The sequence below is a fragment of the Sinocyclocheilus grahami genome, unplaced genomic scaffold (assembly GCF_001515645.1).
Source record: "Sinocyclocheilus grahami isolate Dianchi unplaced genomic scaffold, SAMN03320097.WGS_v1.1 scaffold143.1, whole genome shotgun sequence".
Lineage (NCBI taxonomy): Eukaryota > Metazoa > Chordata > Actinopteri > Cypriniformes > Cyprinidae > Sinocyclocheilus > Sinocyclocheilus grahami.
In genome coordinates this window covers 1,015,867-1,031,292 of record NW_015505322.1, presented here as the reverse complement: position 1 = coordinate 1,031,292, position 15,426 = coordinate 1,015,867, and the positions used below count along the sequence as shown (strand labels likewise).

General features: G+C 37.8%; 1 protein-coding gene across 1 annotated transcript in view; it reads left to right on the top strand.

Moving 5' to 3' along the window:
* Positions 1-1,868: 1,868 nt before the first annotated feature.
* Positions 1,869-15,426, top strand: part of LOC107591550 (bifunctional heparan sulfate N-deacetylase/N-sulfotransferase 4-like) — a 59,190-nt gene continuing 45,632 nt past the window's right edge. The window contains exons 1-2 of the mRNA XM_016280735.1: positions 1,869-2,201; positions 4,095-5,358. Coding sequence (XP_016136221.1) covers positions 4,375-5,358 — 984 coding nt within the window. The 5' untranslated portion in view covers positions 1,869-2,201; positions 4,095-4,374. The remainder of the gene's footprint in view (positions 2,202-4,094; positions 5,359-15,426) is intronic.

Here is a 15,426-nt window from a genome sequence, read left to right as displayed (position 1 = left end):
CAGACTTGCAGGCCACCAAACAGAAGCTCTCATTCTGCTTTAAATAGCTGTTTAACTTTGAGCGTGTGTATGTGTTTGCATGCCCATAGTGAGTGCTGGTTTGTTCTAATCAAATCACACAGTGTTCTAATTGTGCAGTGCACTCATATTTGTTGTATTGCATTTTAAACATGTCTCTAATTACTTTCTAAGTTGTATTATCAATTTTCAAACCCTCTAATAATCAACCAAAACTGCACCTCCCTCCATCCTGTGTAAAATCACATAAATCTCTTTATCCCAGTTGTAGTTAATTCTGCAGTACAGTTTGGTCCACACTGTCCTGTTCCATTTTGATTTAAACCCTCAAACCGTTTTGATTTACGAAAAGCAGAACAGAAAATCCTACTCATGCAAAGCAGACTGAGTGCTTCCAGTGAGCATTGGAATTAAATGCTAAAAGAAGTATGATGTTACGGTTTAAGTATCTAGAACTGGGGGAAACACAACCTGTCTTTTTAACGAACATATTCTTATTTTTCATTCACATCTGCCCCATAGCCCTCCTTGCTGTGGCTATAACTAATCTTGGAATTTTTATTATTTGGAATGTTATTAGAGTCTGGAATAAAAGGAATTTAAAGCAAGCATGCTTGTTGAGGAAAGTGAAATTGTCCAATTATACGCCACCACACTGGCATAAATCCACCAGGGGCAATGTGTTTGTCTGAGAAATATTATGGATCATACTTTTTTACATTTTAGGTGTTTGCTATATTGTAATAAATAAATAAATACATACATACATAAAACTGGCAGCTGTAACAAGCATTACAAGATGTGACTAGTTTCTGTATGTCATTTGAATGATATAATGTCAATAAATCAACATCTTTTGGATACTAAAATATGTTACAGTACTGATAATAACACAGAACAGTGGCTTAAAATTAGCCTCTTCTGAAACACAAAACACCATCATGGTGACACACATAACAATAAACAAAGTATAAACACTAAGCATAAATATATGCATTTAGCATAAACACTCTGTTTTCCTTAACTGATTTAAAATATGTTTTAACTTTGATAAAAATCCAAACAAATGTGATGGCTCATGAAGAGAATTCTGGGAAACATAATTGTAACAATAGTTTACCATAAAATGCCTGAAATGTAAGTGACACATTCGCTATAATTATAAGGTAATTACTACTTGTATCTTCTTCTTCTTTTTTTTTTCTTCTTTTTTTTTTTTTACAATATTTATAAGACAGATTTAACAATTTACATTAAAATTACATGTATTGTCTTTTAAAATACAATAACATTTTACAGTATATGGTATGGTAACTTAATCAGGTAACAGGTTTTTACTCTAGCATTGTTAAATTTTTTTCTGTTAAAATTACTAATATTTTTTTTACAAACACTAGGTAACGCAAATTTGTATTAAGTATAGACTTAATGTGGTATTATTACAAATTATATTATTTATAATAATTTTATTATTGTACGTGTACATGATTAATTTAAATAATAATACCACATTAAGTCTATACTTAATACAAATTTGCGTTACTTAGTGTTTGTAAAAAAAAAAAATTAGTAATTTTAACCCAGCATTTTTTAGATTGTACTGTTATTACAAAAAAAAACATTAATAAACTGAGGAATTAATTAGTAATTAGGCATACAGTAATAAAAAAAATAGTATTAGCGTTTGTCACACTTTCCATATAATATCGTACTGCTTATCATACCATTACATTATATGCTACCATAATAAAAAGTGCCAATCACTCAGCATCTCTCTCTCTCTCTCTGTAGGTGAGCTAAAGCGCACAGAGCGGCGGCGGCACTATTCAGTCACTGGTGACGGTGGAGGGGAGTCGTATGTCTCAGCGTTCCTCTCTAGATATTCTCTTCAGTTCGTCTTTTGAGCGCTCCTCCAGTCTCCAGTCCTGTCTCTCCTCCAGTCTCCAGTCCTGTCTCCCCCCGCGCGCTCCTTTAATCCGTGTCGCAGCGAGAGAAAGGGAGAAAGGGGAAGAGGGCGCGGAGAGAATAGCGAACCGGTCCCCGCATCATTCCAGATGGCTGCCTCTGAATCAGTGGATGAGATTGGGCTCTCGGGTTCAGAGCCGTAAGGAGCTGGTGTTCCGGAGAGAGGCGGCTTTGGTGTGGCGGCTTCGCGCTCAGCAGTGCTTTAGGTTCGGTTTAAGGTAAGGTCTCGTCGGCTGGAGAAAGCAAAAGTGCGGTTTATTTTGAGTTAGGTTTAGTGTTGTAACTTTGTACCGAATGGAGATGCGCTGTGCTGGAATGCCACGTTACCGGTATCTGACGTTTAATTTTTTTCTCGCGTTGCCTTTTTACGGTATTTTACTTTATTATCATTTCATCATATTTCATCAGTTCTTTAAGCGTGACTAATAACGGTCTCCGGTTTAGTTTGTGAAGAACAATATACCGATAACACAAACACGTGCGTATGTATGTTTGTCACCATTGTATATCAGTGTCTTGGTTGAATGAAAAGTATTGTAAATTCTGATTTATTTTGTATTTTTGTATTCTAGCTTACAGAGCTATCATGACTTGTGTTCGCCTTTTGTTTGTTTCTTTTTTATTAAATGTTAGACTTTCGTTTTCTCTTTTTGGTTTAGGCATTACCTCAGGTTATTATTTGCGTTAAATTGTTACTATTAAACAGCAACTGTAGCTTGTTTAGGCTTTTAACCAACATTTCTTAATGTATTTAGTCTGTTGAACATGAGAGGACCGAGCCAAGAATGTATGAGATACAATATTATTTTTAATGTAAGTTAAAATAGGCAAAAGATCTCGTCCTTTGCGATGTTTCCCAGCTCAAAGCAAGCGCCGCCTCGCGGGGAAACACGCACACGCGAGCGCACACACACACACGTTGGTTTGGCTGTAAGGATAACTCACAGACGCAGTGTTTTTATAAGGAGGTGGTTGTATTTACTAAACCTATCCCGTACATAAGTCTGCTGACGATAGATGTATATCAAAATATGATTTGGTCGATTTATGAGCCTTTTAAATTGTGAGCACCACTTCAAATGTTTCACTGTGCTTTTAAAAGTATTAGCAAGTATTAGGCTAATCTGCAGGTGGGACAGCCTGCACTAAACTCCCTGATTATTCAGTTTTCAATAAACATGGTAGAATAGTATTAATACACACTCCAAAAAATAATCGTGATTTGAAATAGAGTGTCATGCAAATGTAAATTGCTAGAATGTCAAAATCTCTAATAATCCACTCTCTTAAGTAAACCTTTATCTCAGTTAAATGCAGAAGGACACTGTTTTGGTAATCTCAGTTTTCTCGCGTTATGAAATTCATCCTGCACCTCGGTCTCACATTCCCACCTTCTTGAATTCCCCTGTGATGTTCTTGCACAGCGCTGTAATCTGTTATTTCGATCTTGTTTAATTCATGTCCCTTTAATTACGTACTCTGATATCACACCAACCGTGACATGCACATAGTCACACACACATAAACAGAGAGTGCACAAGTGCACTTGTTGGATGTACTAAATCTATTAGTTTAGAAAGAGTCATTGCATTTAATGAGAATATATCCCATCCTTTTTTCTTTTTTTTTTTTACAAACCATCCTCGATGTATTTGCCCCAACCTGTGTTAGATTGTCTACAAGAGGAAAAGGAAAGTGTACACTTTAGCCGCCATCTCTTTTTCTGCAGAAGCAACTTTGAAGACAAAATGTGGTCGAGCAGATTACCTGATGCACAAAAAGTACATGTGTGACAGTTGATTCCCATTAGTCAAATGATGAATTTCTCCCTTAGAGCCACCCTTAGGCTCCTATTGGCTCATCCTCCATCTTCCTATTTATATGCAGCCAATCACACACTCCTCCCGGTTAGTGTTGGCCACAGCTGGTGAAGTGTTGATAGAAAACAACCTGAAGGCTGACGGCTGTATTGCCCCTCAAGAGCATCTATACACACCCTTGATGAACACTTCTGTGACAGAAAAACACACACAGACACACACATCTCAGAGATACTTAAAGTTATGCTAAAACATGGATTTGCTTGTCTTTTGAACCTGTCTCCTCTCCAGGTTTGTTGGGGGTCAGGAGAAATCTTAGGACATGGAGGGTCGCTAGTTGGATGCGGATTCGTTTCGGGAACAGCTGGTAACGTAGGTTGAGCATTGTGCCACATTTTCAACTAAAAACTCTTTCGGTGGCCTGTCTTGCAAGCAAATTTGCCAGTTTTGTGAGATGGTCACATGACTGCAGCATGATTACCAAAAAAGCCAATTCGCAGCTTTAGCCCGCCTCAGCGAACAATCAGATATTCCCACCCACACACACTCCCACACATGTGTGCCGTTTGCCATGAATCTGGCCACCAAGCTGCGGAGGAATCTGAGGAGACTGGTCATCCTCCTCGCCACCTTCTGTATGGTCAGCGTATTAGTCTCCGCCTACTACCTTTACACAGGCTCCACCCAAGAACTGGACCTTGCGGACCGCGCCGTAGGTCTAGACTGTGCCGACCTCCGGGTGCTCCCTTTCCGACAGTCAGAGCCTCGGACGCCTAAACCGATCGATCCGTCACGGAAGGATCCGGTGGTGTTGGTGTTTATAGAGAGTCAGTATTCTCAGCTGGGACAGGACATCATCGCCATTCTAGAATCCAACCAATTCCATTACCACACCGAAATTGCACCGGGAAAAGGAGACATCCCGCCTCTAACGCACAAAGGTCGTGGACGCTATGCACTGGTCATCTACGAGAACCTTCTCAAGTATGTTGGGATGGACGCATGGAACCGTGACCTGCTGGATAAATACTGTGCCGAATACAGTGTTGGCGTCATTGCCTTTCACCGTGCAAGTGAAAACTCCCAGGCTGCACTGCAGCTGAGGGGTTTCCCTCTGACATTGCGAACAAATGTTGCACTTCGAGATTGCTGCGTAAACCCCCGCTCACCTCTGCTTTACATAACACGGGCAGAAGTGGATCGAGGCCATTTACCAGGAGAGGACTGGACTGTGTTTCAGTTCAACCATTCCACGTATGAACCAGTCCTGTTGGCAAAAACTCGGCCCAGTGAGAGTGGGGCAGTCCAGGTGATCCCAGGTCCCCAGGGTCTCCATGCTACCGTGGTGCAAGACTTGGGCCTGTATGATGGGGTGCAGCGTGTGCTATTTGGACATGGGTTGAGCTACTGGTTACACAGACTTATACTAGTGGATGCCATCGCTTATCTCACAGGCAAGAAGCTGTCACGATCTCTGGAACGCTACATCCTGGTTGACATAGATGATATTTTCGTGGGGAAGAAAGGGACGAGAATGAATGTTAATGACGTGAAGGTAAGTGATGATTGAAGAGTATGTGTGTTACTTGGATAAAATGTTATATATATATAAATGTTATATCAAATATATATAAAAGTTAAATAAACATACATTTTCTAAATAATAATTAGCACATTTAAATGGTGTCATGATACGATGCATCAACAGAGACATTGTGCATTCTACACACACATCTACCATAAAATTATTTCCAATCTGTTCCAAGTAATCAGCAAAGACAAAACAAAGACTACTAGCTGAGCTCTAACTAGCTGTGTGGGATTTTGGAAATAGGATTTGGTTGTTATTTAGTCTGAGTTTCCCTTCGCAGGTGTTCACATCTGATTTACTAAATGTGAATGTTTTTGTGTGGACAAGAAGGGGATGTTGTGTGTGTGTGTGTGTGTCACTGAATTGGAGTGGGTGTTTGAGTTGGCCTCAGTCAGTATAAAGAGGTTATTTAGAGGAACAAGAGCAGTAAAACGGTGTTCATTCTCTCTTTCACACACTCATTCATAATCTCGTTCCCACGTTTGGCCCCTCTCTGAGGCTGTTCAACAGATTGAAGGACTGTTCACACTCCATTGTGAGATGACTTCATGACTTCCAGAGCTTTCAATTTCAAGTGCATGCACACAAGTGTATATAAATTAATGGGGGCATTATGCTACAATTAGAAATGGATACATTGTCAAATATGTCAAAGAACAGTTCACCTAAAAACGAAAATTCTGTCATAATTTACTGTTCCAAACCTGTATGATGTTATTCATTTCGTTTTTGGGGAGCTTAAGGTAGATTTAGATTAGTTTGTAGTGAACTGTCAAAGGACAGAAAACCATAAAAGTAGTCAATGCAACTTCTACAAGTTTTCTCAAGCTAGACTTTTGTTAGAAACAGACTCAAGTGAAATTAATGAAAATTTTATACAGAGTTGGAGAAATTCAGTACAATGTCAGTATATTGTGACTCACTTTAACTCTTAACAAAGTATTTAAAGAGTGTCACCAAAAAAGTAAATGCATAATTTTCCAAATGCTCTTGTTGAAAAACAACTCAATATTTAAGTAACTGTACAGTAAAATTGTGGCAGCCGCCATTGATCTGCTGTGTGCCATGCATCATGACACTCTCCCGTCCAATAGGCGGCAGAAATGCAACGTTCTTTTTCTACTTCTGTTTTTTTTATGGCAGGGCCTGTCCCAAATCCCACACTTGCCATCTTGGCCACTTGAGAGCATGTGCATGTGACAGAAAGTAGGTGCACAAAACTGTCCCAGGTCTGAAAATGGCAAAGCTCTGTGCCCTTAACGCACACTAAATCCGAGGCTAAGCGTATTCCATCATCCATCACATTCAGGAATTCACGTGCCCCGATATCACAAGATGTTGAGAAAAACTCTGCAGTGTAAGTTAATTTAATAAGATATCACAATTTGTGTAAAGTTTTGCACATTTTATTGCTACAAAGATGCGTATGTGTATTTTGTAAAATGTTTGCAAGTACTTTTTATCACTTTTTAGCAATTAAATTGTGTCATTCACAGGGACTACTGATCAGAAATTTAGAAGTTTATTTTAAAGTGCAAAGTATTATATATACAAAGTCTGTAAATAAAGCTTTTTAAAAACTTGCAAGTGTGATTAACCCATTGGTTAATTTGAAGGAAATACGTAGATAAGTGCAAAGACCGCAAGTGTGGGTATTGGGACAGACGTGCAGTTGTTAAATGGAGCACAATGATTTTACTATAACCCTTTTGGGTGTACTACTCCTGCCATCTACAGACTTGCATACCCTCTTTTTTATTATTTTTAGCAACCCTTTCTTAACTAAAATGTACTACACACATCTTTTATGAAACGCATTAATTGATTATTTTATTGCTAACAGTCTCCATACCATATCTCTTCTGTCTAACTAACCAGAAACTTTAGTCATTTGTTATGCGGTTTTACAACATTTAAATGGATGTATTGAGAAGTACCAATTGGGTATATATTTCTGTGGTGTGTCCATAAATATTTAATTAGAGTGATTATAAATGAGGTGCCTAACATTCACACATCTTTGTCACATTATAATATATTGAACCTATGGCGCATTCTTCCTCCCTATGGGTCATTTCCTTGTTAACTGTCCCTCGGTTTCAAACAAACAGACTCTATAAACAGTGTGATACCATTATACCTAGCTTGGGTATACATTTAATTTCCAAATCTAATGTTCTCTGAGAAAGGTTAGTGGCTAAGCACGTGATACCTCCCCAGATGTTGCTAGCTAAGAATGTGCACTGTCAAATTCTTCCCGATTGGTCTGAGCTAATTTAGACCTGGCAAATGAGCCAGCGGTAAGATGGAGGTTCTGGAGGGGGTGCTCAGGGAGAGAATTAGAGCTAGTCGCTCTGGAGCATGGCTGGAAATGTCAGCGGAAAATTCCCGGAGGATTCTGGGGAAAAACAAGGCGTGTAGTGATGGGGGAGAGAAGTGGGAAGGCTTTGATCCACCAGCCATTGTTTTTAGCCACTGTTACTGCTGGTTATAGAGAAGCCTCTGACTGTTTATGGCTGGCTGTCAGAATCCAGAACAGGTGCGTGTGTTTGTGCGTGTGTGAGGAAAGGCCGATACTAAGCCAGTGGAATGAAATGGCGGATAACAGCTAATCAATGGAAACCCATGGTTCTTAACTGGTGGGTTGCGACCCAAAAATGGGACACAAGTCTGTTCTGATAGGGTCATGAGTGAAAAAACAGTGCTAAATACTAAAAATAAAGTGCAAACAATCATATAATCACATATAGTTAGACTAATGACCTTATAAGAGAGGGGAAAAAACATCCATGTATTGGTAGAAATTGCTTGGTAGAAAGTAGCCAACGTGTCCTTATTCTCATAAACTAGGTAAAAAAAGATAAAAACAAAATACATCCAGACTGTGTTAAATATGTGTTCACTTAAATTGAATATAAACATGCATTTTGGATATTTGTTCTGGGTCCTAAAGCAAAACCAGTTGAGAGCCACTGGTTTGTAAAATATCGCCTAAATTCTTGGTCTCCATTAGATTACTGTAACAATCATACAGCAGATACTTTTTGACTTATGTTAGAATAGGCTTATGCCATGTATTTGTTGAGAGTATAAAGATGAGAGAGAGAAAACAAGAGCGAGAGTGAGAGAGAAAGGAACCCTGTGTGCTCTAGATGTAGGTGTTGAAGATTAGAATGTCACTTTTAGTGACTGGTTGCCATATCTCCCATCAGCCCATGGGGCAGGCTGAAAAAACAGGGGACACCAGTGATAAATGACTCGATGCACACTTGCACACACTCACAAACACAAATGGGATTTACCCTCACTTTACGTGAATGTGTGTGCGTGTGGATGTATGTGTGGGTTCCCCAAGCAGAGATTCTGCTGAAATTGCAGTTAAAGTGACCTTGTGTTGGTGATTGTGTAACAGGGCATTTCAGCACAGCTGTGTGTATGAGAAACTTTGATTTTGTATGGTTGTATGCAGGGACCAGCATGAAATACGCTCAGGATAGTTGATGGGTCAATGCTATGCATCATCATGCAAGCTCATAATTTGCACGTGTTTTTATTTAAACCTTTCCAATTAAAACATTCCAAGAGATTTTAAAGCATTCAAACACAATGTGAAAGAACTCAACTGAGTACTCGTGCGCTGCGTTCAGTGCGCACACAAAGAGCTGCGTCTCTCAGACGCGCGGACACCAAATTTAGTTCTCCTTTGCTTCTTCTTGCAATTGAACGAACAAGTACACCTCATCAATTTAAACATTCAAGCACAAAAAGATGTGAAAGAGCTTAATTCAGTACCCGCACACACAGAGAGCCGCGTCTTACAGTCCTTGAACACCGAATTGAGTTTTGCCTCTTCTTCCGCTTGAACGGACAAATACATACAAAATTATGTCAAAATACCTGTCTTGGCAGGTATCTTCAAAAAACTGTCAATTATGTCTTAAGAAAGAAATCGGATGTGTATCATTATATTGGATGCCTTGTCTCTTGTCCCTTAAAGTGGCCTTTTAATTAATTTAATAATGCATCTTTGCTGAATAAAAGTACTAATTGCTTTAAAAAAACACCTTGCTGACCCCAAACTTTTTAATGGTTGTGTGAATTGCCACATATTTTATGATTATTTTTACTGTTCACTTTTTCAAAAACAGATTTGACAGTCACTGGCAGTGTGGTTTTGTATGCTTGCATAATTTGACATCAAGCATTGATAGCATTAATGCTCATTTATATCAAGTATGGTGCTGAAAGCAAAATGCAACAAATAAAAAAGACTAAAAATGGCTATCATCTGCTCAGCTGCATTTTGTGATGGACACTTATTTCCTGTTAGCTTTAGTTCATTAAGGTGACTCAAACTATCCATTTCAGTGAAGAGATTCAATGATTCATTTTCACCATCACTCAAAAATGTTCACTGAAGTAGCATTTTTCATGTATTTAAAATATTGTAGGCAAATATATATATATATTGCAGGTTATTGTTTTGGAAAACCATGGAATGACTTAATTATTTTTAACTGGGTTTTGATTGTATTTGACATCTTGCATGAATTCTAATTGGCTGCAAAGGCTGTTTGGTTGATATGATGGTTTCTCTGAATCAAATCACTCTTTTCATTTCAAAGCAAATGCATAAATATTGAGATGTTACTGTTAGCAATATCTTGCTGCCTTAATACACTTACAGCAGGTAATTGTGTGTGTGTGTGTGTGTGTGTGTGAGTGAGTCTGCATGGTTAGTATGATTCTTGGCTTTGAAACAGCATATAGATGAGGATTAAAGACAAAGCTGCCACTTCTTCAACTGCACACTGACTTCAACATGTACTGTAAGACAGGATCACAGCGAACAGAATCACAATATCAAAGCTATACCTGCACACATTCAGTCAGAGACAGAGAGCAGAATCAAAGTGACTCCTGAAGCCTCCCTCTCACACGCCAGCTCATACATACACACAAACATGGGTTAGAAAACAAGGGAAATGAGAGAGAAGAACAGAACAGCCACTCATTTCCGTTACAGACACTTCAGAAGAGAGAAAAAGTGACTTAAAGGGAGTTAAAGAAATAGTTTACCCAAAAATGAATAAAAAAAAAATGCTGAAAATGTACTCACCATCAGGCCATCCAAGTTGTAGATGAGTTTGTTTCTTCATCAGATGTGGAGAAATGTAGCATTGCATCACTTGCTCACCAATGGATCCTCTGCAGTGAATTGGTGCCGTCAGAATTAGAGTCTAAACAGCTGATAAAAACATCACAATAATCCACATGTAATTATTATTATTATTATTAAATTTCTCAATGTAAATGTAAAGCTACTCTACCAACTGCCTTTTACTTGATTAAGGGCAGATTTTTCTGATGTGCATCTGTTGCACAGAAAAAAAAAAACCCAGCGGAAAATATGTATGGATTTATAGTCATCGCACATTCTGGCCTAAAGTGCTCATTGTATCAACCGGTACCTTGTTAACATGACTTCTCTTCCCTGTGGACTGATAAAACCCCCCTGTGAGCCTTTACTCCCAGAAGTTGTCAGATTAGACCTTGCCAGATTGAGCAAGTGCTTTCCAGTTTTGTGTGCAATATGAGTCTGACTGTGGGCGGTTCATGCTGTCTGTGAATAAGACTATCTTAAATGTGGAAGTAACAATTTTTGGTTATAGTTATGCTACATATTTAATTGCATTTGTTCAGTGATGAATTCTGATATTTTGACACATTTTGAAATCTTAATGTTTGGTATTATCAGTGCATAACCTTGCAGTGAGAAAAATGTACAACAAAGGCTGCAGCCAATGATGGAGAGAAGGTGAAGGAATTGATAATAATATTTTCTTTTGCCATTTTTCTTCTCTCCTTTTTTTGCCTTCGCGCAGACCATGTGTACTTTGGGTGACCTGATTCGAGTACCAGATTGTGGTTCTTTCCAATCCCATCCCCCTCTTTCCCACTGTCCAATCTTAGTCCACTCTAAATAATGGCAAAAAAATGAGTGCACACACCAACTTAGACAGTCACTTGTTTCTTAGACTACATTTCTGGCAAAGTCCCAAATTCAGTGGCAATTTCTCTTTGCTTGTGTATATTTTGGTAGGTAAACAGACTCTGCCGGACAGGAAAACCTCTAGGTCAGAGATTTTGTAATTTGTGCACCCCGTCCAAGCTTGATTGTGTAGTGTGCTCTCCGCTTTTCTAACAAGACGACAGACTGAAAGAATGTTTTATAATGCGAGGAGTGCAGTGATTTTGGTAGTTTGAAAGTCATGCAAACCTGACACTTTTAGAGCAGATTGAAACTGAAGCATCAGTCCGATGTTAAATCTGAGCTTCAGGAGGTCAAATACAGACCAACCACAGAAAAACTCACACAACAGACCTATTTTCAGAAAGTATTGATCCAATGATATTTCTGCTCTGAGTAAGATGGAGCTGGTGTATGTGTGTTTCCATTAAAGGGCGTCGGAGGTTGCTAAGCAGCTGTCTTCATTTTCAGCCGCACACTCACGTCAACAACACACTCACACATGTGTGTGTCCTCTCGCACTTGACACATTATGAGCTGTGTTGGGGAAGCTACTTGCCAAGCTGCATATCATTTAAAGTATAGACGAGCTACACTCTTAAAAATAAAGGTGCTTCACGATGCCATAGAAGAACCTTTTTGTCTAAATGGTTCCAGAAAGAACCTTTAACATCTGAAGAACCTTTCTGTTTCACAAAAGCTTCTTTGTGGTGAAAGAAGGTTCTTCAGATTACAAAAACGCAAGAAAGAGATGGTTCTTTAAAGAACCTTTGACTGAATGGTTCTTTGTGGAACCAAAAATGGTTCTTCTATGGCATCGCTTGAAGAACCTTTTGAAGCACCATTATTTTTAAGAGTGTACCCTTTAGAAAAATTGTTTACAAATAACAAAATTTGAAGAACCTTTTGAAGCACCTTTATTTTTAAGAGTGTACCCTTTAGAAAAATTGTTTACAAATAACAAAAAGTAGCTAACTACATTGAAGAAAAGGCAATGCTATCTTTAACTTATGTAATTATCACATATGACATTAAAAATACCTATATTTATCATTTTTAACTAAAAATAAGGATATCAATTAGGGCATCAACCTTAGTACATTAATACACATAAATGTACACATGTTCTGAACTTGTAATTTGAAAACATAATGATTTATGAATATTCATTATAAATAATGAATAATGAATATTTAACTGGATATTTTTTAATTACTATATAAAAGATGTGCAATTCCAGTTGAATCAATGAATTTTTTTTTTTGCCAAAAAGAAAAAACAATTCTGAAAGAAACTGACTCACTAAAATGAATCAGACTTACAATTTGTGTTGTAGAGTGCATCTGTGGTGGGAATTCTTTTTTTAAACTATTTCAAAGAGTACACAAATCATTCTTGTAATTTTGATAAAACCAGCCAGCTGACATATTTAATTCAACACAATCTGTAAGAACAATGTTAAATATATTGCAAGCAAAAACAGTTTGATAGCATAAAAACATATATGAACACAGCTCTGACTTGATAGGGTAGGTTATAGATTAGTTAAACCTTTTCTGTTCTGATAAGATGCCAGTGTAAATATACATGGACAGAGAAAGAGAGACAGAAATAGGGTGGTGAAAAGAGTGTTGCTGTGACAACAATATGTTTGGCATTTTTGTGGGATTTTTTTTTTGCCAACCTTACTTCTCTTTCCACGTTTATTTTTGTCCCTCTTATTCCCCCCTTTGCTGTTTTTATACAAATACACATCTACCAGCTTTAGCAATCACCCCTGTTTTTAACCTACTTAAAAAAAAAAGACAATGCTCATCCTCTCTGTGTCTGTATCATGGCTCATGCACCTTCTAATCCAGATCTTACCCAAAAAAGAGCCTGGAAGTGCTTTGTACATTTAGGGTGGATGTGTTAAAGTCATGTTGTAGAGATGCCCCTGTGTCAGCGAGAAAGATACACATTATGCAAAGAATAATGTGTACATTATGATACACAATTTTCCACTCCATCTCAGCTCAGGTGGAGTGTTTTCTGTTGCAGCGATAAAACTCTGAAGGAAAGTTACATTAAAATCATTCATCCACCTACATCTGTGAACTTAATATAATAGTAAGAGCATCAGAGTCATGTCCATTCAAACTGAGTGGGCACGTGCCGCTTAAGATTTCTGAGCCAAGTGGATTTTGAATGCAACTTCCAAAGACTAAAAACAAGTAATTTTCTTGTTTATTGTAGCTTCAAAAAGTATGCAGAGTAGCTGATTTTTTTTTTTTAAATGCTATCACACATGTTCCATGAAAATCATATGTCAGATCTTCTGTTTTTCATAAGAACATGCATGTAATCACTATATGTAGTAGGGGTGTAATGATACACAAAAATGATGAAGTCATGGTTCGATATGTTTTTGGTACAACAGAAAGTAAAAATTGTTTCTTTGTTTGTTTGTTTTAAACAAAAGTTTGCTGAACAGACTATGCCTTTGTTAAAAAAAAGTGTCATTGCTGCTGCAAAACACTCTTCGTACTGCAGTTTATGGTGCTGTTCTAAATGGGGGAAGAAATTTAAAGTGCTTCCATGTTTGGATGCAAAATATTTTAGGAAAAGTATATTTTAAGTATATTTTATAAGTATATTTTAGACAGAATTATTGCGCTCCCATTCTGTTGCACTCCATCAGTTTGATATCCCTGAATAGTGCATATTTGCTGAGATCAATAAATGTAAAGATGTAAAGTATAAATAAATAAAATAAGAAACTACTGTTCAGACTATAGTCACATGATATCTTACAGTCAAGTGTTTTTGTACCTTTTAACTTTCACTATGTTTTAGTGTACAGGGAAAAAATTGTAACATAGAAAAATATTCTACTTTGTGAGCCCCCATGCATCCCCTTGAGGAAGACCACTTTTGGTCCCACGGAAAGCAGTCCAATATCACACACAACCCAACATGATTTAGATGGCTCTTTATCCCACTGTATTCTTCTGCCCCTCATGCCATCAGTATTTAACATGTTGTGTATATAAAAGTGGTGTCAAAATTAGCGCGTTAACGTAGGCGATTAATTTTTTCAGTTTAACGCGTTAAAAAAAATTAACGCAATTAACACAGGGGTGGGGTTTGGGTTGGCCACCCCACTCACAGCTGCTGCTTCTGTCACTTTTTCTCTTGACAAGAAGTGCATTTATTCAGTCGCAGAACGACTGAGAATGGGAGACGTTTCAGAGTCGCTCCACTTCACTTCAGCGCCAGGCGCGAGTCAAACGAGCACGGAAACGGCATGCTCTTCAGTTGCGCGCACAAAGGCACCAGCACACGCTGTAGCCTGTATCCTTTCATATCAAAGCGCGACATAAACTACGTGCATGCAATGTTGTGGTCAGTTAAATCATGAAGTTACCAAAAATGCAATTAAAACTGCCTTAAAACTGTGCATGCATGTAATATATTTTATATGAGTCACATTTAAGAACATGTCTCTGAAATGGTTTTCAAAACTGTCCTGGAGCAGCCCAGCACTGTTTTACTCATCTAACACACCTGATTTAACTCGTCAGCTCATTAATAGAGACTTTAAGACCTGAAGTGGGTCAGAAAAGGAGTTGAGAGAAAATATGATGTGTGTCAGATCCGCGTCATGTTCAGCAGTGGCAGCTCTTAAAGAAATAACAGCCAAAATAACCTAATAACCAGCTGCTGTGATGTCTATTAATCAAAGAACAAAGAAAAAAAAAGAGGAAAAAATAACTTTTATAGCTTTAAGGATTCATCTATATTTAATTTAGAATTCAGTGTTTGATAACTTCCATTTCAATTTCTGTATATTTCTGCTGAAGGGCACAGGTAAATATGACATTTATTATAATGGGTTTATATGAAGATTGTTTTAAGTTTACTTAAATTAGAAGTTATTTTTTAAAGTCTAATACATTTTAAAATTAGCTCTCAATTATACTGTAATGTTGAATGGCTATAGTCAATGGTTAAATATGGGG